Source organism: Hyposmocoma kahamanoa, unplaced genomic scaffold (assembly GCF_003589595.1).
Source record: "Hyposmocoma kahamanoa isolate Upper Pololo Valley unplaced genomic scaffold, ASM358959v1 64, whole genome shotgun sequence".
Classification (NCBI taxonomy): Eukaryota; Metazoa; Arthropoda; class Insecta; order Lepidoptera; family Cosmopterigidae; genus Hyposmocoma; species Hyposmocoma kahamanoa.
Genome location: NW_020653852.1, coordinates 15,365,800 through 15,393,439, shown reverse-complemented (window position 1 = coordinate 15,393,439; position 27,640 = coordinate 15,365,800). Strand labels below are relative to the sequence as shown.

The following is a 27,640-nucleotide window of genomic DNA, read 5'->3' as shown; positions in this document are numbered from 1 at the left end:
TTTGTTTATATTTTCGTGAGTCTGTTATTTGAATATATTGATACTTCGGGAAAGAAGGAGCGTAAAAGCCTACTTGTTCAAAAATGAGTTATGTATGTAGTTCGGTAAAATTTTCAAGATGTCTACTCAAAATTTTGTTATTCGTAAACAAATTGCTTTTCTTACGGAAAAAGTTATGAAAAAAAAGGATATACAAAATTTTCATAATTTTTAAACTGAATTCTCACTCATCTTTCTAAAAAAGTACCTCTATAAGTAAAATTCCGCATCCTACTAGCATAAATTTCAATTGCAATTAGATCAATAGAGCATAAATTTCATTTATTTTGTTTGCAAATTATTCGTAATTCGCAAAAAAAAACTGTTGCGTTTCAAAATCATACGTTGCGAATTCGAAGTCGAAAAAGTAACGTATCAACTGTGACCATGGGACCTGTAAAGGGCCCGAAACGTCGGTTTGTTTGAAAAAACAAATATACGCGATTTAAATCCGGAAAAATAGTTTCATTTCCTATTTGTAACAATCGCGAAAACCTAAGAACTCGATATAACGTATATTTTTCCTTCGTTTTGCAAGTAGACAATTATAAAAATCGAGACCATACCTAAGTAACGTATATAAATATAGCTGTAAGTAAAGAAAATAACAAAGACTTCAGCGCTTCGGTAGGAAATTAAAAACATTCTGCTTAATATTTAACAGTGACAAAATTAAATCACTAACCATTTTTGATATTTGATGATGATATTAATGTATTGTGTGTTTTTTTTTTTTTTGTTTATTCGTTGTTTTAATAAATTTGTTGTCAATTAACTACAGGGCTATAAGAATCTGAATAACTATCTAATCTGAATAAATAGCTGATTGTTCCCAAAGTGGTCTTTGTCGTCCGCCAGGGGTTCATGTCAAAGATAGGGACAGATCGAGAAACAACATTTTTTGTCTTTCCATAAATGAAATAACCTACATTACACATATAGTGCCTACGTATGTATATACATAAGACTTTCTCAGAAGAGACATCCTAGACCTAGGAAGTAAATATTTCACAACAAAGAGTAATACAATTCGGTTAGATAAAAGTATGAATTGTGTATTTTTTAATAAAGTTTCTCACTGTACAGTTAAACTTATTGAAGTTAGTAGCTGCAAAAAACACATTCTTTCGAATATGGAAAAGTTCCACATTCGAAAGGGATGGGGTTAGATAGATGGGGCCTATGCAAAATACATATGTAGGGGACATATATATTTTGCGTAAGCAAAATAGAAAATACTGGCATGTGGTCTACGACACAAAAAAGTTTAGGAACCTCTGGTCTAGACACACGATACAGCATTCCAACATGATTTCTGGCTGCATTCTAATTGCAATTTTTCATTTGTGATGCCGTTCGGAATACGGCACATATAATTGTGCATTTAAGTCAATCTTCGTGGATTTTAAAGGCCTATGTCGAAGAGGAGCAATAATGCTCGATATATGATTAAATTCTTCTAAGCTAAATTTATCATTGACCAGATTGTAGACAAGGATCTACTTTTGTAAATCGTTCAATTTCTAAAAGAAAGTCTTCCATTAGCGATCATTAGTAATTATGTATTATTTTCCGAAAGGTACCGATTACTATCATTACAACCATTGCATTGTAGTATTGTACTGTATGATAATTGTATTCTATGGCGAATACAGCTTAATGTAACCATTACGATTTTATCTAATGGATAATAGCCTAAAGTAACGTCTGTATGGGGCGAATCACGTCAATATATAATGATGTAATACTGATTAGTTGGTTCCCTAACTGTTGGATAACTGTAATCGTGTTTTAATTCGTCGTTTTCCCTTGCGATCACAATCTTATCAATGGCTTAAGGCACAAGGCTCGATGTACATTACTGTGGCATGTAATGGAAGTTAATTTCTGTAACGAAATAGTACATAGCGTAATGAACTTTATGCCAATTTCGTAACGTACAATCTAGATACGAGCCAATTATCAGGGCCCCAAGTCTGCTAATGTTAAACCATCTCAGTTGTGTGTCGATGGAGTGTCAATGGCAGATTTTGTACGTTTGGAAGACTACTCTACTACTCTCAACTTTTAGCAGTATTCTGCTAGTAGTATCTTGTCAGGGGCTAGCCATCGAGCTACTATTCAATTGCCATTTCATTTTTTTGTAATTTTGCTCGTCAATGGCGAGTTGGTGGCGTAGTCTACTAATATTATATTTATTTAATTTGAGGACTAATTAAATTGTGGACAAAAATTAAGATATGCATAGTAATTTCCATGGTAGATTTACTAAATCAACATCGATCGTTAGTGACTGATTGAACGAATACCGTCACTGCCATTCCACTGACAGTCTATTGTAACTCGACTACCATTGCAACTAGATTTTAGCAGAATAATAACTATTAAAATAATTGCAATATAATTCCAGTGGAGTCTCAATGGAATTAAAATGATGGTTTTAAGAAAATTAGCAGGCTTCCGAATTTTGGCGTAGTTTTGGGAATTACCGCAGCTACTTGTGCGTTACACAATTGGCATAAAATTCATTATGCTATATACAAAAAACTTTGCTTCCATTCCATTCCACAGCAATGTAAATTGGGCCTTAAGTCCATTACCTGCAGCGGAGTGTAAAACAACTGTGTTTCAGTAACCATTAAATAATACATAATATTGTACTCATGGATCGCATAAACCAAATACGCTACTGTTTTTCACAATTATATTACTAACACATTGACAATTGATTAAAATAACTAACAAATCCCCATAGCTATATAAAGGAGCCAGGGAAATTCTTAAAAGTGAATTTCAGGAATTACATAACTACTACTATCACCATTTATTATCAACAAAACAAAGGAAACATGTTTGTTTATTCGATTTTTCGGAATATTAACTGAATGCTAACTAAAAAGTTTCTTTTTTACGAATACTCTAGGACCAAATGTAGATGCTGGTAAAGCCAACAAACGCATTTGAAATAAAAAAATACAACTTCGCATAACTCCCGCATATTAGACCATATCCTTTAGGAGGTGCATCTTTATCCATTTCTGCCGCCAATCAGTGATGTGAGCATTAATGCGTTCCGGTTTTGAAGGGTAAGGGTGCTGGTAAAATTACAGGCATATGAGACTTGTCAACTTTTATTTATTTTTTATTTTTTATTTATTTATTGGTTCACTTACAGTTATTACAATGTTACTTACTAAAATTAAATGTAGGTATAGAAGATCTTATCTAATTGCACAACCAATTACAAGTAAACACAACTTACAAAAACAACATGAATGTCGATAAATTAGAACTTAAAAAAAAGCTATAACTTATGTCGGGTGACGGGTGCAGTACAATAAATTTTTTGCGATTTTAAGCTCTGATTGGCACTGTAACTGTAATGGATAGGCCTGTCGCCCGTCATGTAACATCATAAAAAATATTACCTAAATATTTATTTCTCAAACATGCTCGAAAATGTTTGCATTACTTTCAAAAAACGAATACGGAAGTTTGTCATTTATGGCCCGAGCGATTACTTTCCGGCCAAAGCGTGCAATGTTAGTATAATTGTAAGTCAATGAATGTTAGTAAGAAAATCCACTAATGTCCATTTCTCTAAACTTTTAATTCTAATGAACAACGTAATTGAGATTCGCTCTGGACCTTTTGGAGGGAAAAGTTTCGTTTTTATTTTAAATTTTCAATTATTTTGTGAAATCTAGTTTAAAGTGGAATAGGATAGTGCTATTGTGCCTTAATCGAAGATTAAAATGCGAAATTATACGAATCTCGAACTAGAATACCCGTATCGGCCCGTTTTAAGGAATCCCGAGTCAATCCAAGCACGCCGCCTCAAATTGGGCCTCAAAAATCCTCTTTGGGCGGCCATATTTACAGAAACATAATTAAACTTCATGTTTAAGCTGATGGCTTTGCCAAAGCCTTAATAAATAAAAAAAATGAACAACGTAAAAAGGCAAAAGAAAAACTCATACAGCCAACTGCCAAATGTTCGTATTGCGAGAATTAAAAGTACCTACCTGTACCGCAAATTTTTTTTTAAAAAAGCGGGTAAATAAACTGAAATAATTATTTGCTTTGATATTATTTTCTGGCTTTTTGGGCATTTTTCTATGTTCGTCGCGAAAATAAGATCCAGTGAGAAGAGCGATAATGAAAATAAGTATTTATGGATACACAATAAATCGCGTCGCGGTAGTTCAGCAGACTACTATTAAACGCACAGACATTATATCTTATGTCTGTGATTAAACGTGCCTGGAAAAACTATGTGATTTCTTTTTTATTATACATCTTCTTTTCTTTAGTCTTCTATTATTTCCTCGCGTTATTTGAGTAAATCATGTTTGAGAGAGAAAGTGTAAAACTCGGCGGGAACGGGAAATGCTTGCCTCGTATTAATACAAGGGCTCACTGGAGCTCGGCCTTGTAACTCATACGCGTCCAGTAATCCTTTATTTCCCGGCCTCTACAATAATATACTATATCTGTAAGAATTAATGATTGTTAGTATGCATTGCAACTCTCGCAAAAACCATCTACAATATCTGTTACATTATGTATGTGACACGAATTATGCTGATTATGGTTTAACCACGATAGACACGGAATGTGCATTGTTAACTTCGCCTTTCTAGTAATAGAAAACAAGTGAAGTTTTTAACATACTTCAAAAAAGAAGAACGTTCTCAATTTGACTGTTTTTGTGCATGACTGATTTTTTGTGTACTTTAATTGATAAATCATATTACAAAATTGTAAATTACACGCATCGAGTATATAACCAGAAATAGAGACGAAATGTCATTTAATTTGTTTGAAAACTATTCTGCCATATCAATACTGCGACAACTGCGCTCCGATTCGCTAGCCTAAGTTCGAAACAATTGATGCATCCGTCAATTGTTTCGAACTCAGGGGTGTCAATGGGTGTCGTCAACTGTTTCACTTCAAATCGACCAGTTAACTTGAGCTTTGCTATAATAGACGAAAATTGCAAAATTACATATTTAATATTTAATTACCGATGAAATGTGATTCCGGTTGTTTTGTAATTAGATGTTTTGCTGTTTTTCCAACACCACAGAATAGAACAGCACGGCATTGTTAGAGATATTATCTTTATTACAATAAACACAGAATATTTTTTGGAATATACGGAGACGTACACACAGGTCAGTAGTTGGCCTGTCTATATTTCAGTGCAAACGAGTGTTCATATCGATAAGAGCTGTATCGCTAATGTGTTACCAGGAATATATGGCCCTTATTTCGTCTCTATTTCTGGTTATACTCGATGACTACGTGTTAGATAAAGATTAATGGAAAAACAACGTGAGTCTAGATTCCACACAAAAATGATTCAAAATTATTTTATAGCATTTAAGTTTATTTGAAAAGAGAAATCGCTCCTTCTTCTGAGGGTGGTCAGCGTAGTGAACGAGCATTAGCTTAAAAAATGATGTTTTCAAGTGTAAAAAATTTACCTATGGAATAAACGATTATTTGACTATGTTATGCGATTATTCTATTTATTACGGCATTGTGAACCGATTTTGACGATTATTTTTCTGTTGGAAAGAGGATACCTCAGTATTGGTACTATTTAAATTTGAAGAAAGTATTCCACCTCTAAGGGTGGCAAACTAGGGGATGAAACCGGTTTCAATAAAACATGGCAAATATATGTATTCCAAGACTGTTAATGTCTTTTGTTTTGTTTTTTAAGTTGTTGTATTTCGTAGATATAGAACGATAATCTATTATTATAAATAATGTATATAGATTTAGCGTGCCGATGACTGATGTAGAGTGACTGAGGCGACATCAATAAATAAAAATTGTGAATTGTGAAAAACACACGCTACTTACTGCAATAGTGAGCTGGAGAATATTGAGGTCTTTTGACCGTTGCGTGTACATTTAATTGGTTTGTCGCTGCAGCGAGAGATGTGTATGCTATATCATCTAACCTCTGAAGGTGTAAACACATAATGGGAAGTGATTCAGATCCAGATCCTTCCTAAGATGACATGAACGCCAATTGCATATTTTATTGAAAATATCGCAGTCAAAGATTGTGATCCACCAAAACGTAAAAACAATACACACGGCGTACAGAAATAGGGCATGACATAGGGCTAATTATTAAAAAACATATGTATACTTTACAAAGGTATGTGTCGCTTAACTGTGGGTACTGGTCATTATGGAATAACAAAAATGTATTTATATGCAAAATATTTATGTGATAATGAACAATATTTGCGTGTTTGTTTATTGTCCATTACTCAGAGAGCGATTTCGGTTTTATTCCTACTACAACTAACCGCGCAGAGTTCGCGCGCGCGAGTGTTATGTTATTTATTTTGACAAAAACTCTGACAATAACTTAATTAGGGCTTTAAAACAATTAAAAAATGTCTAATCTTAAATCCTTATCGCCCTGTTACATGTCAACCTTGTGGATTTTCGATATTTTTTTACATAAAATAAAAAGTGGTTTATGATATCATAATTAAATTTGATTTATGTTAATTAAAGGTTTTTGTATGCAAATATCCATTAACCGAGTCAGTTTATGGGCCGTAATCTTTAGGCCTATATATATAACATATTGACTGCATGTTTCTAGTTGTTGCGTAAAGTCGTAATCAACTTCATGCTGCCAAGACCTCGTCTGCATGAAGTCGGTTTCGTCTTTAACGTCTTTAAGAGTACATTGGGCGTTTAGCGCTTTTACCATTGTAGATTACTGGGTATCAGGAGGCTGAGATGTGATAGACAAGTCACAGGGTCTTATGTTAAATTATGAAAAGGAATCGACCTATCACCACTTCCTGGCTACTTTTTAAATGATCAAAGTCAATAAATTTTATTGCAGGGTCCACAAGTGTCTGTTGGGTCCACAAGTGTTGTCTGTGTGTGACGTACGCCGTTTCTGACGCAAACCACGGAAAACTCTTCTGATAATTTGTATCTTCAAGTAAACTTAAGTCACGTCTGCATAATCTCCTTCTTCTATAGCATACTTAAACAAAGCTATATGTTCATAGCTATTGAATACATTACATTACCTGTACAAATAAAACATTCAAGAAATAGACAATTTTGCAATAGACATTTTTGTAAACTTAAACGAAACTTACAAATAAACATTCAACACATCACCCATTCCAATAAAGACACGATACAAACACAAACACTTAACATTGACCTTAATTCGTCTGTAGAGACATTTATTTAACTGTCACAACAGAGGTGCTACTGGCGTGCGTTGTCACATTAACATCGTCTACTAGGTGCTTTACAATTCTCGCTTTCATGTCAGATTTGACACCTGTCATTGAAATTATAAAGTATTTATTGCTTATTTATTAAAACTTAAGAGTTATATTTATTTTCTATTGAATATCAAGTTGTTTCTACCACAATGATAGTCATCTATTGTGAAAATACCTACTCCACTACTTCGTTATTATTATTCATACACAGATCGAACAAACATAAAGAGAAAAATAATTATTAATGCAAAGATTGAACAATAAGGCTCAATTTACATTGCGGCGGAACGGAATAGAAGCGAATTTTTGTAACGATATTGTACATAACATAATGAACTTTATGGTCAATTGTGTAACATACAAACTAAATACGAGACAAAATACTCCGCGGAATTCTCGTGCATGCTTGAGAATGCGAATACGAAAATTCACTTCATATTCCTCTCTGCCGCAATATAAATTGAGTCTTAGAAAAATTCATTCGATCCGGCCGGATTCGAACCGACATCTCCCAGCAAACCGAGCCAGACGCTATGTCAAACAAGACACGGAATGAACCGGCGGACCTAACGAATTTATCTATGTCCTAGTTGTCGGATCTTTGTTTTTGGTTTTTTGGTTTTGCCGTAGCGCCATCTGTCAGAAATCTATGAAAGTATTTCAAAACAATCATGGTGATGAAACATCCTGACATTCAATAAAAACTTAATTAGCTACAAAGACAAATTCCTTCGATCCAATTGAACCAGAGCCTGCGTGTGTCGTCTCAACCTGGCTACCGCTCTTACCAACCCAGCTACAGATTGAGCTAGCAGATCTTACGAATTTGTCTATGTTCTTGTTACGGATTTTTATGTTGGGTTTAAACAACTTTTAGCGCCATCTGTGAGAACTCATGAAAGGTTCTTCACTCAGTCAGGGGGATCTCCCGTTCTCCGTTCGAAACAATTACTGCCAAAAAAGAAACATTAGACCAAATCAAAAGACGCAAAATGCGAATGAAGCTTCAATCTTGACATTGTTTTTTTGATTTGGTCGAAGTATTACTTATTTGACAGTAATTGTTTGGGACCGTTATCGGACAGAGAACGGTAGTAGACCACATGGTACCAGAAGACGACTAGAGATGTCGCTATATTCATGGCAATATTTATTTTTATTAAAGATAGCTTATGAATCACATTTGTGTTTTTTGTCAGATGCTTTATAAAATAAATGACAGCTGTCAATTCTAACCTGAAAATGACAATAGTACTTAAAGGCTAATTTACATAAATATAGTAGCTAGATCTAATATTTTACAGGAACGGCATTACATTCTTGATAGTAATAATGTTCCCATTCTGAAGATCCTAACATGCTATAAAATGTTTGTCGGAACATGAGTCGTGGGTCACTATATTCCGTGGATTCTTGTGATTGAATATAATGCCTTGTCACTGAACTAAAGTTAGATAAAGCTACTAAATTAATGGAAATGTGCCTTAAAACCAACCATTAACAAACAACAAACCTCGCCAAGTCCGAGCGGCGAAGGGTGAACGCAGTGCAGTCGTCTTTAGACCTTTTGCCGCGTGTTTAGTGGGTTAGTAATGCTTTGTTTACACGGAGACAGGAGATTGAATAATATAGAGCGGTTAAAAATAAAAACCAAAATAAAAAGTCTCGTGACAATTTTGTTCAAGGCTGCATCTTTATTTAGAGTACTCACGATGTATTTATTACAAAAAAGTTTTAAAAATAAAATTTAAATCTTTATTGTTTTAGCAAATAAACCAAAAGAAAATTGTTAAACTAATTGTATATATTCACAGTTAATGTGTTGCGTAATCCAATTTCATTACACGTTAACTACTTTCATTTTATTATTATTATATATCGGCAAACAGCTTGACGATATACGTACCTATATAATAGCAAGAAACATTTCTATGAGTCTATATATTAGAGATGCAGTCCAAAACCAATGGAAAAATCAATGAAAAAAACTTTGCCTATCAGTGGGATACAACAAGCTTATAACAAACAAATATCAGTTTTCATACGCGAGTATTTTTACTATTCATTCAACTGTCCCAATGTAAACAAATTTAAAGCACGGGTGCATCAAGATTAGTGGAATAAATTTGTCCTATTCATTTTATGTCATAACGGCACGTGTCGCGGCTTACAGTTTCCTAGCAAGCGGCTATAGTAGAGTTGTTGAGAGAAGATAACTTAATTTCCAAAGGAAATGGCCACAATATTATCAAATACAAACTCTACTTCTATTTCGGATAAGGTCGCCCGATAAAGTTCGCTACATGTGGCGTTACCCACAAAATGGGACATCACAATATTGTCACTAATCTTGCGGTTGCTGTCATTTGGGTAAGGTGTCTTATGACATTTAATAACCAAGTTACCTGTTTTAACAAAGTGGGTGTTGTTATCGTGAAAGCGGGCGCATAATATGTCCCGTTTATTTTATAGAAGTCACTCTGGAAACAAAAGAAGATACCCCTCAATTTACACCCATATTATGTATTTTGTCGTATAAAACTTATGATATGAAAATATGTTACGTTGGACACAACACATACAGTTCGTTGTGTACATAACAAAATAAATTTTGAAGGATAATAAAACCACCGAATTCTGCACCCAAAAATTGCGTATTTCCCCTGTACTTTAGATTAGATTGGTTAGCGTGATACCAGTGCGTGGGCATATGTTACACACTAAGAGCGGTTCCATACGGTGACTTTAGCAGTGATGTAAACAAACGCACGATTACATAGACGCAAACGCGTGACTGCACCGATGTTGTCGCTTATGTTGAATCATTGGAAAAGTGAGTCGCGTTTGCATCGCGATTACGTTGCTTAAGTCGCGCATTTCTTTTACTAGGCAAAACACACATAGATAACTACAAATCACATCGAAATTCTTTCGAGATATAAAGGTAGCCCATACAAATATTTCTCCCGTCCCGGGAATCGAACCCGGGACCTCTGCGTGGCAAACCAGTATGGTAACAGTTCGACCACAGAGGCAGTTTATTGACTGACTGAAAGGTAGACGACTGTATCGCGGCCGAATGGTTCCAGATGCGCTGCTAGAAGTAGCCGTATGTAACCACTCTAACGGACGCTTTCTATATTTATTCTCAATCCATAATTTGCTATCTGAGCTTGAATAATCAATCCAAATCCTATTTTTACTATTTCAATAACCGATCGATGGATCGTCGTTCCGGTCTTTTGTTTCAATCCATCTGTGGGAGGACGTATGGCGTTTTTAGATTGACATTTGTATGGTAGTGACAGTTGTGCGCTTTCAATATCCTATCCATAGGTTTGACAAATCGGATTTTGATCGTGTTCGATCTATAGTAGCGATCCTCCAATTTTGACCGATTGTACTGTGTAATCGTGTGAAAATGGAAGTTATTTTTAAGTGATAGCGACTGTGATCTTGAACAATTTGCTCACTTATTGGACTGGGATAATAGCGACAGCGACCAAGAGTATCTTGTGTCCTCAAGAACGTTTAGGCGTATAAACTTCATGGCAAATTTAACTGACGCTATATTTACATTCAAATTTAGACTGAACAAAACATCAGTTGAATTTGTTTTAAATGAAATAATGCCATTTATCAAAATCAAATCAAAACAGTATTTTTATAATTCAGATTATTTTATCACGTCACGAATACAAACAAACATCAACAAAACATAAATTGACATTAACATTTCGCCGCCGCCGCGCGCCGTCCCTTTATTTTTTTCCATCCTATATGGCCGTCCCTCTCGTTTGACAATAAATGTTCCGTTCTGTTCCTCGAAACAGAACGGAACGTTTATGGTCACGTTTAAAATATTTAAACGTACTTACGGTTTAAATATTTTATACTTGAAAGTTTGCAATTAATTTATGTTTTTGTCAAAAGCACATATAAAATCACATGTATAAATAAATTAATCTTAGAAGCATAACCACCATTTTATTCATTAATTCATGTAATGAACTTTTACTCCGATTGCGTGGAATTAAACGTCAGAGAGGGAGTAAATTTACGACCGATCCTTATTTTTAAAGGCGCCAAGATAGACATATTGAAATACAGATCCGGCAGCGATCGATGGATCGAATAAAATCTGGATGGAAAACAATCTTAGATTCAGGATCAAATATAGAAACCGGCCGTAAAGACGACCACAATTTTGTGAATAATAAATACATCGTCGATTATCTTTCACAACTGAGAGATACTGTCTAATACATTTTCACAAGTCTGGTCTACTTATTTATTTTACAAACATAGTGTATACTTTCATATGCTAATATTATTACAACCACCAGAGTGCGCTTTGTGAAATGTAACAAAAGTATCCAGACAAAAAACACCATTTAAATGGTATGGACTGCTAAAGTGAGGTTCAGAGTCAATGAATCTACGCTAGGTGTCGCTTGTGACTATTTCAACTTTGAAGCGTAATTTCTTTTTTTGCAATATTACAGATAAGGTGCCTGGTACTGTATCGCTTTCTGATGATTACAACAGTATTCCCTATTCTACCTACACTATACTAGTGTAACTTTGCATATGTAGTCACTTTTTGCAGTTAAGTAAAGATAGATTTATCGCTATCTAATCGGTGAATATTTTTATCTACGTCGAACGTTTTTGTTAAAATGACCGGCGCCTGTATAGCAATAGGTTAGGTATTGACAATTTTTTAACCCTTTCATGGACAGTATTTAAATAGTACCGCATCAAAAAATCTGCAAATTCAAAGTGTATTCCATAGCTTTTAAGTTTATTTGAAAAGAGCAATCCCTAGAGTTTCTTGCTCGTTCTTCTCAGGGAGGTCAGCGTAGTGAACGAGCAGTAGCTTAACTGTGACGTTTACCTATGGAATAAATGGGTGAATATCTCATGCGTAAATTTTGCGTGTCCGGGCTGAGAATCCTGGTGTAAAGTGAAGAAATACTAATGACTTATTTTTTATAGTTTAATTAGACGTAAAATGAGTTTAGGGCAAGAATTTCAGAATATTTATTATACAATAATAATAAATAAAAAATGTTTATGTCCCCATTTTAAATTTTGCTGGTGTGTCCACATTCTGTTTCATTGTATAAAATAGTCGTTCTAGCAAAATGTGTACGCTTTTATGAAAAACAATTCAACGTATGGTATTCGCTATTAGAGGCACTAACTAATATCACTGATAGTATTGTAATTACCAGTTTGTGGGAGATTGGGTACTTGATCAAACTTTGTCCACGCGAAAAGTGTAGATTTGGTGGCAAATGTTCAGCCGGTTGCAACTGGTAAGTAGTTTGACAAAAAACCGTTACGTTCTCGCCCCGCGCAAGCCTCAGTCGTGCGTTAGCGCCTGGCAGCGAAAGACGTTGGCACTGTGCTCCATTTCCCGCCAAAAACGTACGTATATGCTCTTTGGTGGCACATGCGACAAAAAATATTAAGTTTCTCTGGCTTCATAAGGTCTCAATTTTTGTTTTATTCTAAGGTCGTATTTCGAACCAAATTAACGAGGCAAATTTTGGCATTACTTTATCATAATTTAATGATCTCGGTTCGATTTTTTGGCTTTTGTTTTATTTTTACTGTAATTTTTTTTCTATGATTTCATTTTACGTGGCTCTAATTTGGTGGTTTTGGTGGCGTTTATGTAACCACCTAAACTTAAAGACGCCACCAAATTTGAAATTGTTATGATATTTCTAAATATAATATACAGTTTCGAATATTGTTTTAAAGCATTATGATTTATTTTTCCGAATAAACTTTTGAAAGACGGTGTTCATAATTTTTCAGATAATGTAACATTAAATAATTGATCTTGTACCCTAAAAATATTTTAGATTCGTATTTTACTTAAATTAATAGTAATATAATTTAAATAATTTCGTTCAGGATGCCAAACACGAAGAAACAAACTCGAGAAGAAAGACTGTTGAAGAAAAGAATTGCGGAAAGGAAACGCAAAGAAAGAATAAAAAATGATCCGGTACTATTGGAAGAGTTAAGGAAAAAAGAAAGAGAAAGGTATCATAGCAAAAAGGCAGAAGGTAAGATTCTACCTTTATATGAAATGCCAATACGTGAACGTAGACTGGTTCAAAGAAACAAAAAAATGTACAATAAAGCATATTACGCTGGAAAGAAAGCTGCAAGAATGGAAGCAACGGTGGCAAATCTTCGTGGGAGCGAGTCCATTACAGAGTTCCCGCAAAACGATAGAGGCGACACATATTCAACAGCGCAACATTCTAATAGTACGAGAATGTCACGGTGTAGTAGTAGATACCCACTTTTAAGCAACTCGGACGCCATTGCCTTGCGTCCAAGAAATTGTCGAGATTGCAGCACAGACAGTCATACTAGACGCTCCCATCGGGTCTTTCTGCGGTCTCAACGTGACAGCATCGAATCAAATGGTGATTTGACTAACAATCTAATACCAATTTCTTCCAATAATTTACATACTAGTAGCCCTCTTCAGAGACCTCCACCGTCCCCTTTACCATCGCCTTGTGTTAGCAGCATACATTCCAATTACTCTACGGTCGCTCCTAACAGTCCAACTTCGGATTCATCGATCTCGTCATGTGTATATCGTAATATTCAAAATAAATATAGAAGATACCAACGAAACAAGTCAAGGCAAATAATCATGTTACAGAAAAGAGTACTAGAGCTAAGAAATGAGAAGAATAATTATAAGAAAAGAATTGAAAGACTAGAAAGGGTTGTGAAATTGATAAAAGCTAAAGCACCTAATCCAATTACTAAAATAGTGCAGCAGAAAATACGTGGCAAAATTGGTGGTAATAGTCCTATAACAAAACAAGTACGAAGAATTGTAATTGATTTTTACGAAAACGATGAAAACAGCCAGGTATGTCCAGGAAAAAATGATTTCATCACTAAAAACCAGTTAAAAAAACAAAAGAGATACCAAACCGATACATTACGCAATTTACATCACAGGTATTTAAATTCAGGTAATCCACCTATTAGTTATACCACATTTTGCCGATTGAGACCATTCTGGATTAGGAAGCCTGACTTAAACACACGAAATACTTGCCTGTGTAAAATGCATGATAACATGGAACTTCTGATTCGTTCATTAAAGAAATATAAGATTTTTAGAGAAAACACAACAACAGCCATACTAAAAACTTTATGCTGTGATAAAAACAATGTAGACTGTCTTCAAAGGAACTGTTCATTTTGTAAAAGCAAAAATGTATTGTACCAAGAGTTTGACAACTCTAATAGCATGATATTCTGGCAATGGGAAAAAACAGTTAAGGTTTACGTGAAAAACAATATCGAAAAATCAACTAATGCCGTCGAAAAAGTCAAACATGTTAAAAAACCGTTACAGGTCATAAAAATATTTGAAGATTCTCTGGATTCCTTTCTAAAACACTGTGGTAATATAAAAAATCAGTATAATACGACTACAGCAATTAAGAAAAATCTGACAGAAACAGAATGCTTAGTTCATATAGATTTTAGTGAAAATTACGCAGCTAAGTATGCGTCAGAAATTCAGTCAGTACATTTTGGGGCCAGCAGACCACAGTTTACACTTCACACTGCGGTGATATACCATCGAAGCAATCAAAATCAAAGCATCGTACCACAGCCGTTTTGCACCGTTAGCACCTCTCTAAGGCATGACGCTTCTGCGGTGTGGGCTCATATGGTTCCAATACTGACTGAAATTGAAAGCATAAATCCAAATATAAATACGCTGCACATAGTTTCAGATTCGCCATCTGCTCAATACAGAAACAAAAAAATTTTCTACACCATGTCACAATTAAGTTCCTATTGTCCAAGTTTAACGTGTGTGGTTTGGCATTATTGTGAGTGTGGTCATGGCAAGGGTGCCCCGGATGGAGTTGGAGGATTTTTAAAAAGAACTGCGGATCAATTGGTGTCATTTGGAAACGACATTACTGACATTGATTCGTTTATTTGCGCATTAAAAGCTGCCAGTAATAACATTCAAATTAAACGTGTAGAAGATTACGAAATTGTAGAAAAAGATTGGCTCATTCCTCAGGATTTGAAGCCTTTTCCTGGCAACATGAAGGTTCATCAGGTTATTTGGAGAAAAAGTAATTACTCTAAATTAGCACTCCGTGCCTTATCTTGCATCAAGCCTCAATGTCTGAATAAACCCATTGCATGTCCCCATGGGAAACATTTGGGCTTCTACAATTTACCTTTACAAAATATTCTTAGAGATAGCGTTGTAAATCGTAGTTCTTCTTCAACTCCCAATAAAAACTACAATAAAATGATTTCCCCATTACACCAAAAGAAAGTTTCAACTGTGGCAAACAAATTTATATTAAGTCCTAAAACAACAACGGTATCTCAAAATAAAACTTCTTCTATAGGGCTGTCAAATATAGATTCAGTAATCAGGGAATGTGGTACAAACTCGGATTTTGAAAATGTTGTCCCTACTAGTTCATTCTTTGAAAACATCAACACCGATACATTTTCTAAGTTTGAAAACTCTAGAGATGCTTCTCTACGTCACGAAGATGAAGATCAAAATGATGTTACATATTTAGATACAAATTTTAATGCTGGAATCATTGCTCTGAGTGATGATGATGATGATAACTATGACATATTTTAATATTCTCCAAGTTGGTAAATGATTACGAAATTGATTTTAAAATGGTTACTAAACCGTAAAATATAAAATATAATGAGCATTCGATGATTATATTATGTTGTTTACAAACATTTATTTCATTTTGTTTGAAGTAAGTTCATCAAATGAAAAATTACACTTCCGCTAAGGTTAGGAAATCAATAAGTAATGTTACTAAATTACTAAATTGTTGTTTTTAGAATTGTTTATATGATTGTTTTCTATCCATATATTATCGTGGTATTTTCTCAGATTTGTATTAAGTACAATGATGAAACATTAAATATGTTATTAATCATAAATTACGACTGATTTAATTATTGTAATTTATTAGACAGTTTCACTAATAGAAACTGCTGGCTTAGCAGTTTCTATTTTTTTTTATAGTTGTTATTATTTAAAGTTACTTTTTTGAATGTATATCTTTAGGACATCTAAGACTGATATATTTTTTGTTTGTTTTAAATGTAAGTTGTTTTTGTTAGAAGCATTTAATTCATAACATGTGGACCTTGTTAATATTACGGGGATCGGATCTCATTTTTAATAAGGTAGATTTTAATATGGTAAAATGTTACGTTAACATAATAATTTCTTTATACTTAAAAATTAAAACACTTGATTAAATTATAATTATAGTTTTGTGCCTAATAGTGGTTTCTTTATACTTAAAAATTAAAACACTTGATTAAATTAATTTAATTTTGTTTGTTTTTACATACATTCCAAATTTGGTGGCAATATTCAATTCTGGTGCAATTGGTAAGCGTTTTGGTGGCTTTTCTAAATTTTGGTGGCGACAAAAATTTTGAATTGCCAATATCTCTGAAATTATAGAAAATGGTTATGTGCCTGTCACATATATATAAATGAAATGTTTTATTTTATTGCAAATGAGTCTCTGATACTGGAAAATCTTAAAAAAAAATTGCGCCACCAAAACTTACAATAAAATGCATTTGTTGATATTCACCCAAATAATCTTTGACTTTGACTTCGACTTTGCACTTTTCTTGCTTTAATGCTTATATTGATTCAATTTAAAATCGGTAACTCCAATGAACCGGATAGGTCCAAAAATGAAGTTGGCGTTGTTCTATGGAGGTATTGAAATGTTCAATGTATGTAGATCATTGAATTTTGTCAGTACTTTATTGATACTTCTGTATGGAAAAGCAGTAGGCAGTAATTACACAGAAAGCACTTGGAAATGGCACTGTAAAACCTATAGTTGGTTTTTTAGATCCTTATTGCGAAACGGGGTACCTCGTTCCAAGGATCATACATTCTAATATTTAATTTTACAATAAACGTTGTTACTGTTCATGAAAGGGTTAACGTAAATAGTTGAAATTTGCATGTCAGAGCAAATTATTCTACAATACGAATGAAAACCTGTAATCGCTCCATCTGCGACATATTTTGGTTGATATTCGCCAGTGTTATCTATTTTTAACCTTCATCGTACTTACCGTTACAAATAGCATTGTAATCGTTTCAACTCACAGGTTTTTTAGGTAGTTAATGATTAAAGTGTTTTATAGTACCTAGACCTAATTTGACAACAATAAATACACAATATAATTTTGCACTAATTGCAACCTATTGTCATAAATATTATTACCACGTCACTTTACAAGTGGAGTTGTCAAAAACCACACCGCTTTGTGTCTTTATTTATAATACAGATTATGCTTCTTCCTTTCTTATCAGCTCATAAATACATAAGCTCGTTTATTTCAATTGTTTTTGAATCAATTAGACATTATAAACTGAAACTATGTAAGCGTAACAGCTTTCAGTCGATAATAATGTCTGTAACAACTGTAACGTATTATTACAAAAGATCACTACTATTATTAATGGTCATTTTTTCAGGTTAAGTCACAAAACAAAGCATTAATAAAATAAAGATGAACACTTACCTCTTGATAGAACACCCTCTTGGAATTATAAGTCAGGTTGTACTGCTGGTCTGCTACCATCAGCAGTATGGTGAACGGCAGAAGAAACGCTGCAGCAGCCAAGAAGGCGATGCACCTTCCCAGTCGCATCATACTGAGGTTCCTACGACCCATTATTACACTTTAAAATTATTTATTCTATTGTTATCCATCACAAATGCACTGAGATTCGTTTTAGTTGCACTTCAGTTGATTTTGCTTGTGATTTAATTTCACTATGAGTATATTTCTATTAATAATAATTTTATTGCATTTAAAAACTGTGCTTAAATGGTGATTTAACCTGTTGAATTTAATAACAAATATTATTGATTAATTTATGCACGTTGTATGAAATATGACCTAACTTGTTGATTGGCACATGACAATCAATCATAATATAAGGCACCTGTCCCAAATTATGATTTTACTAATGACAAAACAATGCAAATACAATAAAAAAGTACCTTCGAAATCTCATTATAAAAAATAATACTGCACATTACAAAATCACAAATACAACTGGCAATCACAATAAAATCACACGACTTATTTTTATCTTAACATAATAAGTCTGATAAGTGTAGTGGACTTTTTAAAAGATATCGATAACAAGCTGTATTTAATTTGAGAGAGTCAAGAGTGAATTTTTGTCAATTAGTAAATAAATGCACACAAATTGTTACCGCGCTATCTATGCAGACCCTAAGGGTTAATTCATCACAGAATATAATAATACACGTAAAATCATGTAGGTAAAAGATATTATTACTTTGTTAAAACTAGTATGGTGCTGCCGTTGTTAGATAATTTCAATGTAAAATAATAAAAAATTAATTGTGTTTCAGTATTAATTAATTCATGGAATCGTGTTATATTTTTATTAATTTATCGTTATAAGAATTTAATCCTTATTATTCCAAATTTAAATTGTTTAAAATTTTATGTGACAAATAACTTATGAATGTTTGGTACTCCTTAATGGGATAATTAAGTTTTAGTGAAAGTTTTATATGTACGTACGTTGTTAAATAAAAAGCTAAATAAAAAAGTCATTTGAATAACATTTCTATAACTAATCAAATTTGGAAATTAAAACTGACAATTATGATATATTTATAGAGCGTGGAATGGCGTCAGTTAGAACAAATGTATAAATTATTGAAATGAATATACACTTATTAATTAGACTATTTCTTCGTTATTATTACTTACATTTTTTAGTGTTTTATGTCATTCTATGTCACTAGCTAGTGATATTACTGAAAAATGAAGTCATATTATATAAATTGACGGTTTTGTGTCAATGTCAGATTAGAATCGGAAATAAACCATTTGTAATGAACATGTAGTTCATGACATTAGTAGTAAATTAGTCTACTAATACATCTCATTGGTTTGCTAAAGCAAAGTGTAGAGTTCATTTTGTTTTTGATCAAGGTCGATTGTAGAAGTCACCTATAATTCGCGTGTTTGCTGACCTCTAGTTTGTTCTTTCAGTCATTAGATACTACTTATGTAAGACTTTGTGAAAAAATATTGCTACAAATTAATACTACAGATGTTATACCTCATCGAAATTTGAGATTAAGTTAGTGATTTGAATGAATTATAAGTATGATAATAGTTATTTGTTCAACAAGAGAGCAAAGTCGTTTTTTGGTGCGAGTGCTGTTTTTGAGTCCTGAGCAAGCGAAAGATTCTATAGTTGATTCACGAGTGTAGCGAGTGATTCAGAATTAGAATCTTGAGCGAAGCGAGGGACTCAAAAATACGAGCTGCAAAATAACTTTGCTCTCGCGTGATACATACAACTTTTCACCTCAGCAGCGAGAACATATATATATACTAAAGGGACAAGTAATAAAAACTTCACTGGAATCGCTCATATTTTCTATTTTATTACGTAGGTAGGTATCCAATTAACTATCAAAGAAGTACCTATCGCAAGCAAATAAGAAATTTTGAATTAAAAAAAAAAGAAAGCGCGCTTTTATTTATTGCGTTCCGGAACGTTCTCGCTTGTATTCATTGAAATCACACATTGTAAATATTGTTATCTTTAATTGACGTTATAAATTTAGCATATTTTTATTGCAACACTTGCTTTATTTTTAATGAAAATTGTAAAAACTAAATTATCATAGTATAAAATCGTATTTGTATTTCTCACATAATTTATCTTTTAGATGAATTGACGAGTTTCCGAACGTGCACTCGTTCAGCCATTTTGTGGGGGTCTACTATGTAGCTTAAATATCGAAGTACGAATAAACCATAATTTTCTTTTTCCTTTTTCTTGTAATGAAGTGAAAGGGACGGAGCGACTGATTTTGAAATATGTCGAATTTGTATTAGACCCCTTCGCATTAAATGACAAGTCTCCACTTAAAAAGCAAAAAGCTACTTTTTCTCACGGAGTGAGCAAAATAAGATTTTGCTCACTGATTTCACACAGCAAAATAGCCTTGTTCGAGCTGCTGAGGTGAAAAATTAATTTAAAGTCTAATAACTCTAATAAAACTTGAGAATTTCCTAGTTGTAAAAAGTACAATGGGCTAAGCTGAATAATCAATACCTTAAAATATTTCAAATGTAATAATGGACGTTCTCTGTTTGTCGTTTGTACAATTAACAGCACGTCAAGCTTGACCCCTAGGATTTAAATAAAGAGTTCATCCAGGGAAGTACTGCTGCCAAGTGGCAGCTACTTATTTCTGCCGCCAAGCAGAAGTGTGTGCATTATTGCGTTCGGGTTTTGAAGGGCGCTGGTGAAATTACAGGCGCATGGGACTTATTAACCCATGTCTCAGGGTGATGGGCGCAGTGGCAGTGCCCCTTAGATCTTTATGATTTTTTTTATTATACATGACAGACAGATGACTCCATTACACCTGATGTAAAATGGAAAATGGAACCCAAACGTGAAGGTACCTAGTGCAGTGTTGATACAATCACTGCCCTAGCCACCTCCACCCTGCATGCCTACAAGATTCCTCTTCACGCCTCGTTTGAAAGACCCCATATCGGAAGACGGAAGGAATACGTGCCCTGGAAGGGAGTTCCACTTCTCAACTGTGCGACAGTGGAAGGTACCACCAAACCTTTTAGTTCGCGTTGGAATACGGTTAGTTGTAAAACAGTGACTACGGAGGCCAGCACGCGTGCTTCGGAGCAGGAAAGGGGAGGGCGAGATATGGGTGAACAGTTCTTCAGAGCACTCGCCAAAGGCGCTAAGTGATGCGACGTCTCTACGCAGTTGTAGAGGTTCAAGGTATGATGATACCTCTTCATCACCAATGGCTCATGAAGCGAGGTGATTTAAAGTTCTGAGTGGCACTGCACTGCGGCTATGGACAGGCGTGTCCACCAAGTGCATTGCTATGTTACTACCAAGCGCTCACTTGTTCGTCCCGGCATTGATGTCGTAAAAAAAATTACTCCATTCCGCTTGTGATAAGAAAATGGTCCAAAGTCCAAAGTTAAGTTTGTCCATACTCTTGATTGTACACGATTGAAACTACAAAAATATTTGGATCTTAAAATATAAAAGAAAAATAAATCCACTCTTTCGAGGTACGTGTACATACACATTACACATGAGCTAGACAACACGAATATGTTGCAATGTAACAAAATTGTGCATAACAGAATAAACATTCTAAAACTAACATTACATTTTTCAAGTAAACAAATTTCTTGGCTCAAATTGTAGTTACGTAAACAAAAAGTCCACAATAAGCACACAGTAAATGATTTATGATCGAGCTTCGGAACATTCATCAAAACATGGCGTTGGCTGGTCATTATAAACACACGGGCTGAAAAAAAATAGCCTTTTGTTGTTATAAAAAGGAAAGTTATTGTTAATGGTTTTTACTCGACAGTGGTGATGCCAAAGGAAGAGAGTTATTTAACTGATCATCATTGTTAGCCTTTGTTAGTACAATCCCAAACATGATCAGCCTTCTGTCCTATATTTAAGCGACTCTATTTTTTTGTGTATATGGTAGGTACGCGATTATTCTGACAAATGTGAGCTAATTAACCGGCTTCAAAAAAGGAGGTTCTCAATTCGTCAGTATTTTTTGTACGTATATTATGCGGTAACTCTGGCTAAGTTTGTGGACCGATTTTGATGATTCTTTTTTTTGTTGGAAAGAGGGTACCTCAGTAGTGGTCCCATTTAAATTTGAATAAAATATTTTACCTCTAAGGGTAGCAATTAGAGAATTAATTGATTCCGCGCATTTTCCGGTAACCGACTTCAATAAAACTTGGCAAATAGATGTAATTCCACGAACTTTTGAGGTCGGTTTTTTTAGTACTCTGGGCTGAGATTCATTTGTAATTGGAAAGATGATATTCCACCTCTAAAAGTGACAAATTCGGTTTATTCCATTTCACCCACGCAATCTTTCCTATAGGTGTCCCTTCGTAGTAGTTTTCGTATGTCATCAAAGGACCGCTTTGTTGGTCTGCTCTATTTACGTTTCAATCGCAACTCCGTGATCATACGGCACCAAGTCCGACTTGGCACCTTATCAGATAACGAACCCACCGCTACATTAATTTCGGCACTCGGTTACCTAATTACGGCATTCAAACGTTAACTACGGAAGATTTTAGCGTCACTTTTAATTTTAAGCACAATACTGACTCTATTACGTGTTCTACGATTAAAATGACACATACTCGTATTTATCTCATCAGCTCTCGCATAACTGACTAGACGTTAAGCCAATTGCGCGTGGGTTTAGTTGCATCATTCTTGCTCTACAAGTGTAGGGCATAGTGGGTATGAAAACTGAAAATGCATTATTTTTTTAGGTACCTACTTATCGAGTTATTTAATTGAATTAGGTAACCATTCGTTTTTATTAATCGACTTCAAAAAAGGAAAACTTTCTGAATTAGACTGTTTTTTATGTGTATGTTACGCTAAATAAATTACTCGATTTGTGAACCGACTTTTATGTTTCTTTCTTTATTGGAAAGAGGGTACCTCAGTATTGGTCCCATTTAAATTTGAAGAAAATATTCCACCTCTAAGGGTGGCAAAGTAGGGGATATCCGGTTTCGAGCACTTTCCGGTAAACGAATTCAATACAATTTGGCAAATGGATATATTTGCACGAACTTTTGAGATCGGTTTTTTTATAAAAATTGGTACAAAGATCGAACACATACAAAGAAATAATTCTTCGATCCGATTGGGCTCGAACCAGCGTCTGTTACCTCATCGTGGCTACCGCTCTTACCAACTGACCTATAATAGATCGTGTCAGTTAGAAATGTCTCTGTGTGATTGTACAAATCTTTGTATTTAAACTTTATGTTTAAACGACTTTTTGTGTGAGAAACTTATAAATATATCGCACTGCTGTTACAATAGTGTGGTAACGCAAAATATGTGAAATTCAAGATTATGCTATTGCTGAACGTAAAATTTGAACCTCAACATATCAATACAATCGCCTTTAGAGTATATAATCAAAAGAAATCTACTTAACTCAAAATGAGACAAACTTTTTGTGAGATGGTTCTAGACAAAACATATCCTTACTTAAAAATATGAAATATTTTTTTATTTTTCTTTTTAAATAACTTGGTAAGTAGGAAATCTTTTAAATGTCTGCAATAAACAGTAATATGTATATAAATTTTAATAATCTTCTACAGAAAATGGGTAATTAGTTTTGCATCACTTCTGAAAAAAATATACTCTTTGTATTAACAGTGCGATATAATGTGAATAATAATAACAAACTAGTGGAAAATTTTCACAAAATTATATGAATATCATGGTAGTAAAAACATCATGATTATGCAATAAAATAAATATAACAATTAGTTATGATTTTGTTTCTTGGCACAAACAAACAGTAACGCGGGTAAAAGACAAACAAAAAAGAGTAAGAAATGGAATTAATCAATTTTTCAAGTGGCATTCTAACAATGGAATTTGGGACGAAGACCGTGGAATAGAGAATAAATTTTTAAGGCGTTATCCTCTGCGCGCTCGAGTAAATTGGTTCGGTTGGACGTTAGATTGGACGACCTCGGTGTTCCTTGGAATAGTGTTGGGATATTCTTCTTATCGTATCGATGACATACACGTGCCATCTATACGATATATGCCCAAGGTGCGTCAGATGCATAGAAAAGAATAAAGAATGTAATGTCGCACTGAAAATAGCTTTCGATGTTAAAATTTTGTCAAATCGACTTTTCTTTGAAACATACAATTTTAATTATAAAATGGAATGAGTGAACAAAATTTAAATATTCAAAGATCTAGTGTGTGATTGTTAGTCTAAATATATAACTAAAATATATTTAGACTAATAAAAATAAGCGTATAGAACATATTAATATTTTTAATTCATATATTGAAATAAATAATTTGAGTTTTATGTCAGCCGTAACCATTGGATCTGTAAAGAGCCTGAAACATTGATTTGTATGAAAAAACAAATCGATTTAGATCTGAGAAAAAATTTTCGTTGAAGTCTAAGAAGTCAATGTAAATAGTAATTTTTTTTAGTTCAATTGCCTTTTTAGTGTAGATAGCTTCACAATAAAAGTATTTTGTATAAAGTTTCTAAATTTTTTTTAAATTTCTATTTTTTTTGCATTTTATAGAAAAACTATCAAGACCGAGAACATTTTTCGTTCAAAGACTCTTGTTTCATAAGATCGAATAATCGATACAAGTCGGTGATGAAGCATCTCTATTTCGGAAATTACATTCCAATTCCTTTACCGTGGGAAAAATTTGTAATGAATACGGGATGTTGTCGGGTTTTTAATAGTTTATTGTCGACAAATGATGTAGTAGTAGTTATTTCCGTGTTTACATGATGTTTCGTATTACATGATTACTTGGAATGTTTCAACGTTTTGTTAAAAATGTTCTTTTCATGAATCCATGCCGATTCCATTGCTGATTATCGTGCATTTTTAATTGATTTTAAAAAAAGGCGGAGTTGATTAACTCGATTGTATATTTTTTGTGTATGCATAATAAAAATACACCTTGCTGCTAGATGAATGAAACTACCAGCTAATTAAGCGGTGTACCTTTCTAATTAAAAAATAAATAAAATAAAATATGAGACAATATCACATGCGTGGTATATAAATTGAAAACAACGACGTTACCATAAACACCATTTCTAAAGTATAGTTTATGAGGTCATAAAAATTCAAAAGGGGTATGAGGTCACAGTCGTTAATTTAATGCGAAACGGTAACGTCGATAGATGTCCTTTTAACCAACTTTAAAACAAAGGAGGAGGTTCTCAATTCGGCCGTATTTTTTTGTGATTGTATGTTACGCGATTGCTCCGACATTTGTGAACCGATTTCGATGATTTTTTTTTATTGGAAAAGGGATACTGCAGTTGTGGTGCCATTCAAATTTGAAGAAAATATTCCACGTCCAAAGGTCGCAAATTAAGGGATGAATCCCGTTTATTTATTACAAGACTGCGAGAGAGAATAAAGTGGCAATAACTAAATGGTTATTATCACTTAATTATGTTGAGACTGAAGGTTTGCTTTGCGGTCTGGTATGATTAGACACACACATACACGCGTGCGCACACGCGCACTCACTCGCTCACATACACGCACACACATACACTGACACACACACATCACGTAACTTTACATACCTGAGGAGACCTGGTGTCTCATAACTCAGGGTTTACCTAGTTTGAGCACCAGTCTTCCACAATAAAAAGGATACACTGTATTTTATGTACATAGATATAAGTTTCACTGTGGAAGACAATAAATACATTATTATTATTATTACATTTCACCCACTTGCCTGTTAACTGATTTCAATAAAACATGGCAAATAGAAGATTCCACAATCTTGTGAGGTCTGTTTTTTTTTAGTTACTCCACTAGTTTGTTACAATTATTAAAGCAACATCTGTAGTCAGCTGCTGGTAGCAATAAAGGTACCTGGCTGAGTGAAGAAATAGATAGAAAACCAACACAAAGATCCGCAACAAGCACATGGAAAAATTCGTAAGGCCCGTTGGTTCGTTCCGTGGGTTAGTTGTTGTGTAGTAGTTCAAATCCAGCCAGATCAGAAAGATTTTTTTGTAAGTATTCAATCTTTGTATTAATAGTTAAGACAAAGACATAATTATTTCGTTTTCTTTTTTTTTGTTTTTGTAATATCAAGTGACGGGACGAACAAGTCGTGCGCCTGATGGTAAGTTACTCGCCTGTCCATATCAGTTGTAGTACCACTCAGAGCTTTAAATCGTAGAGATCTGAGGGGCACTGCCACTGCGCCCGTCACCCTGAGACATAAGTTAACAAGTTCCATGTGCCTATAATTTCACCAGCACCATTACCCTTCAAAACAGGTACACAGTAATGCTGACATTACTGTTTGGCTGCAGAAATAGGAGCTCTACTGCTACAAAACTTTACTTTACGGTTTTTACTTTTTATTTTGCCCTGTTTTATAAAAAAGTTAAAATAGTTTTATGTGATAACGTTACTCTGTTCTTAATTAATCGGAAAAAATTGGCCATTTACAAAATTAAAATTTTTCAAGAAAGACATTTAAAATTCTACAAACGAAATTAGTCGTTAACATTTTCATGCTTAAAATAGGAGAGTTGTATGTAAATTCTCATGCATGCACGATTTGTGTCATGGAGTCCGTATTATTTTCATGAGATAAAAGTACGTTTACGTATGATGACATGTGGCTTTATTACTAAGCGCATTTGCGCAGTGCTTCCAATTAGTATTCGTTCAGAATCCGAGACCATACAAACCTAGAAAAATTGCACCCATTTCGGATGTCGCTATTACACCTAATCGCTTGTACACCTAGAGATAAATCGATCCCTGTGACATTTCGGACCGTCATTTCTGGGATTCCGAACTGGTACGAGTTGGACGTAGTTTCCAAATGCTCTAAGAGTGGCTACACCCGATGACTGTGCATCGATGCAATGCATCGCTACAGCATCCGCGTTTGCATTGCTGCTGAAATTCCGTAGTAACCGAATTTCGGTTCGTTGTATTTTTTTACAAATATATGTCTTTTTGAATATAGACACATATTTATATGAAAAGAAAATGACAAATGTCGTCAGTGGGCCCCATTAAATATGCCGAATAGTACGTGCATGTCATTGTGTTCTAATTTCAATTCCTCGATCACGTTCCCGTAATTACAGGAAACAAGTCCTGGCCTTGCGTGCTCGCATTGTTTCCGAACTTAATAATGCAGGCATACACACTTACAATACACACACAGACGGGTAAAAGGGTGGCTCCATATTTATTTATGTTCCATGTTTATTTTTGAATGAATACTACAGCAACGTATTGAACTTCTAATTATAAAAATACCGTTAATCGTTGTGTCAATTGTAAGTTGTTACTTTAAATTACGTACAATGTTTTATTATGATCAGAGAGATGGAAATGGGCAAAGTATATTTACATTGCCAATGAAACTATTAATTCGAATTTAAATCGCGTATAATTATTTTTTTAAACAAACCAACGTTTCGGACCCTTTATGGGGTTACAGGGTAACCACACTATTTTTCACTTTTTCGTTAATATTGGACATAACTGGTTCACTTTACCATCTCAGTCACCCGTGATCATGGGATCTGTAC

At 34.0% G+C, this 27,640-nt stretch overlaps 1 protein-coding gene across 3 annotated transcripts in view; it reads right to left on the bottom strand.

Moving 5' to 3' along the window:
• The window catches only part of LOC113231154 (carbohydrate sulfotransferase 11), a 140,810-nt gene that overhangs the window by 83,951 nt on the left and 29,219 nt on the right, over positions 1-27,640 (bottom strand). The window contains exons 2-3 of one of the 3 annotated variants that reach the window (XM_026465348.1): positions 17,955-18,096; positions 9,734-9,808 (exon numbers count right to left, since the gene is read on the bottom strand). In XM_026465348.1, the coding sequence (XP_026321133.1) occupies positions 9,734-9,808; positions 17,955-18,086 (207 nt within the window). In that variant the 5' untranslated portion in view covers positions 18,087-18,096. Of the gene's footprint in view, positions 1-9,733; positions 9,809-17,954; positions 18,108-27,640 lie in introns of those variants that run through there. The other 2 variants (XM_026465347.1, XM_026465349.1) reach the window with 2 other exon arrangements.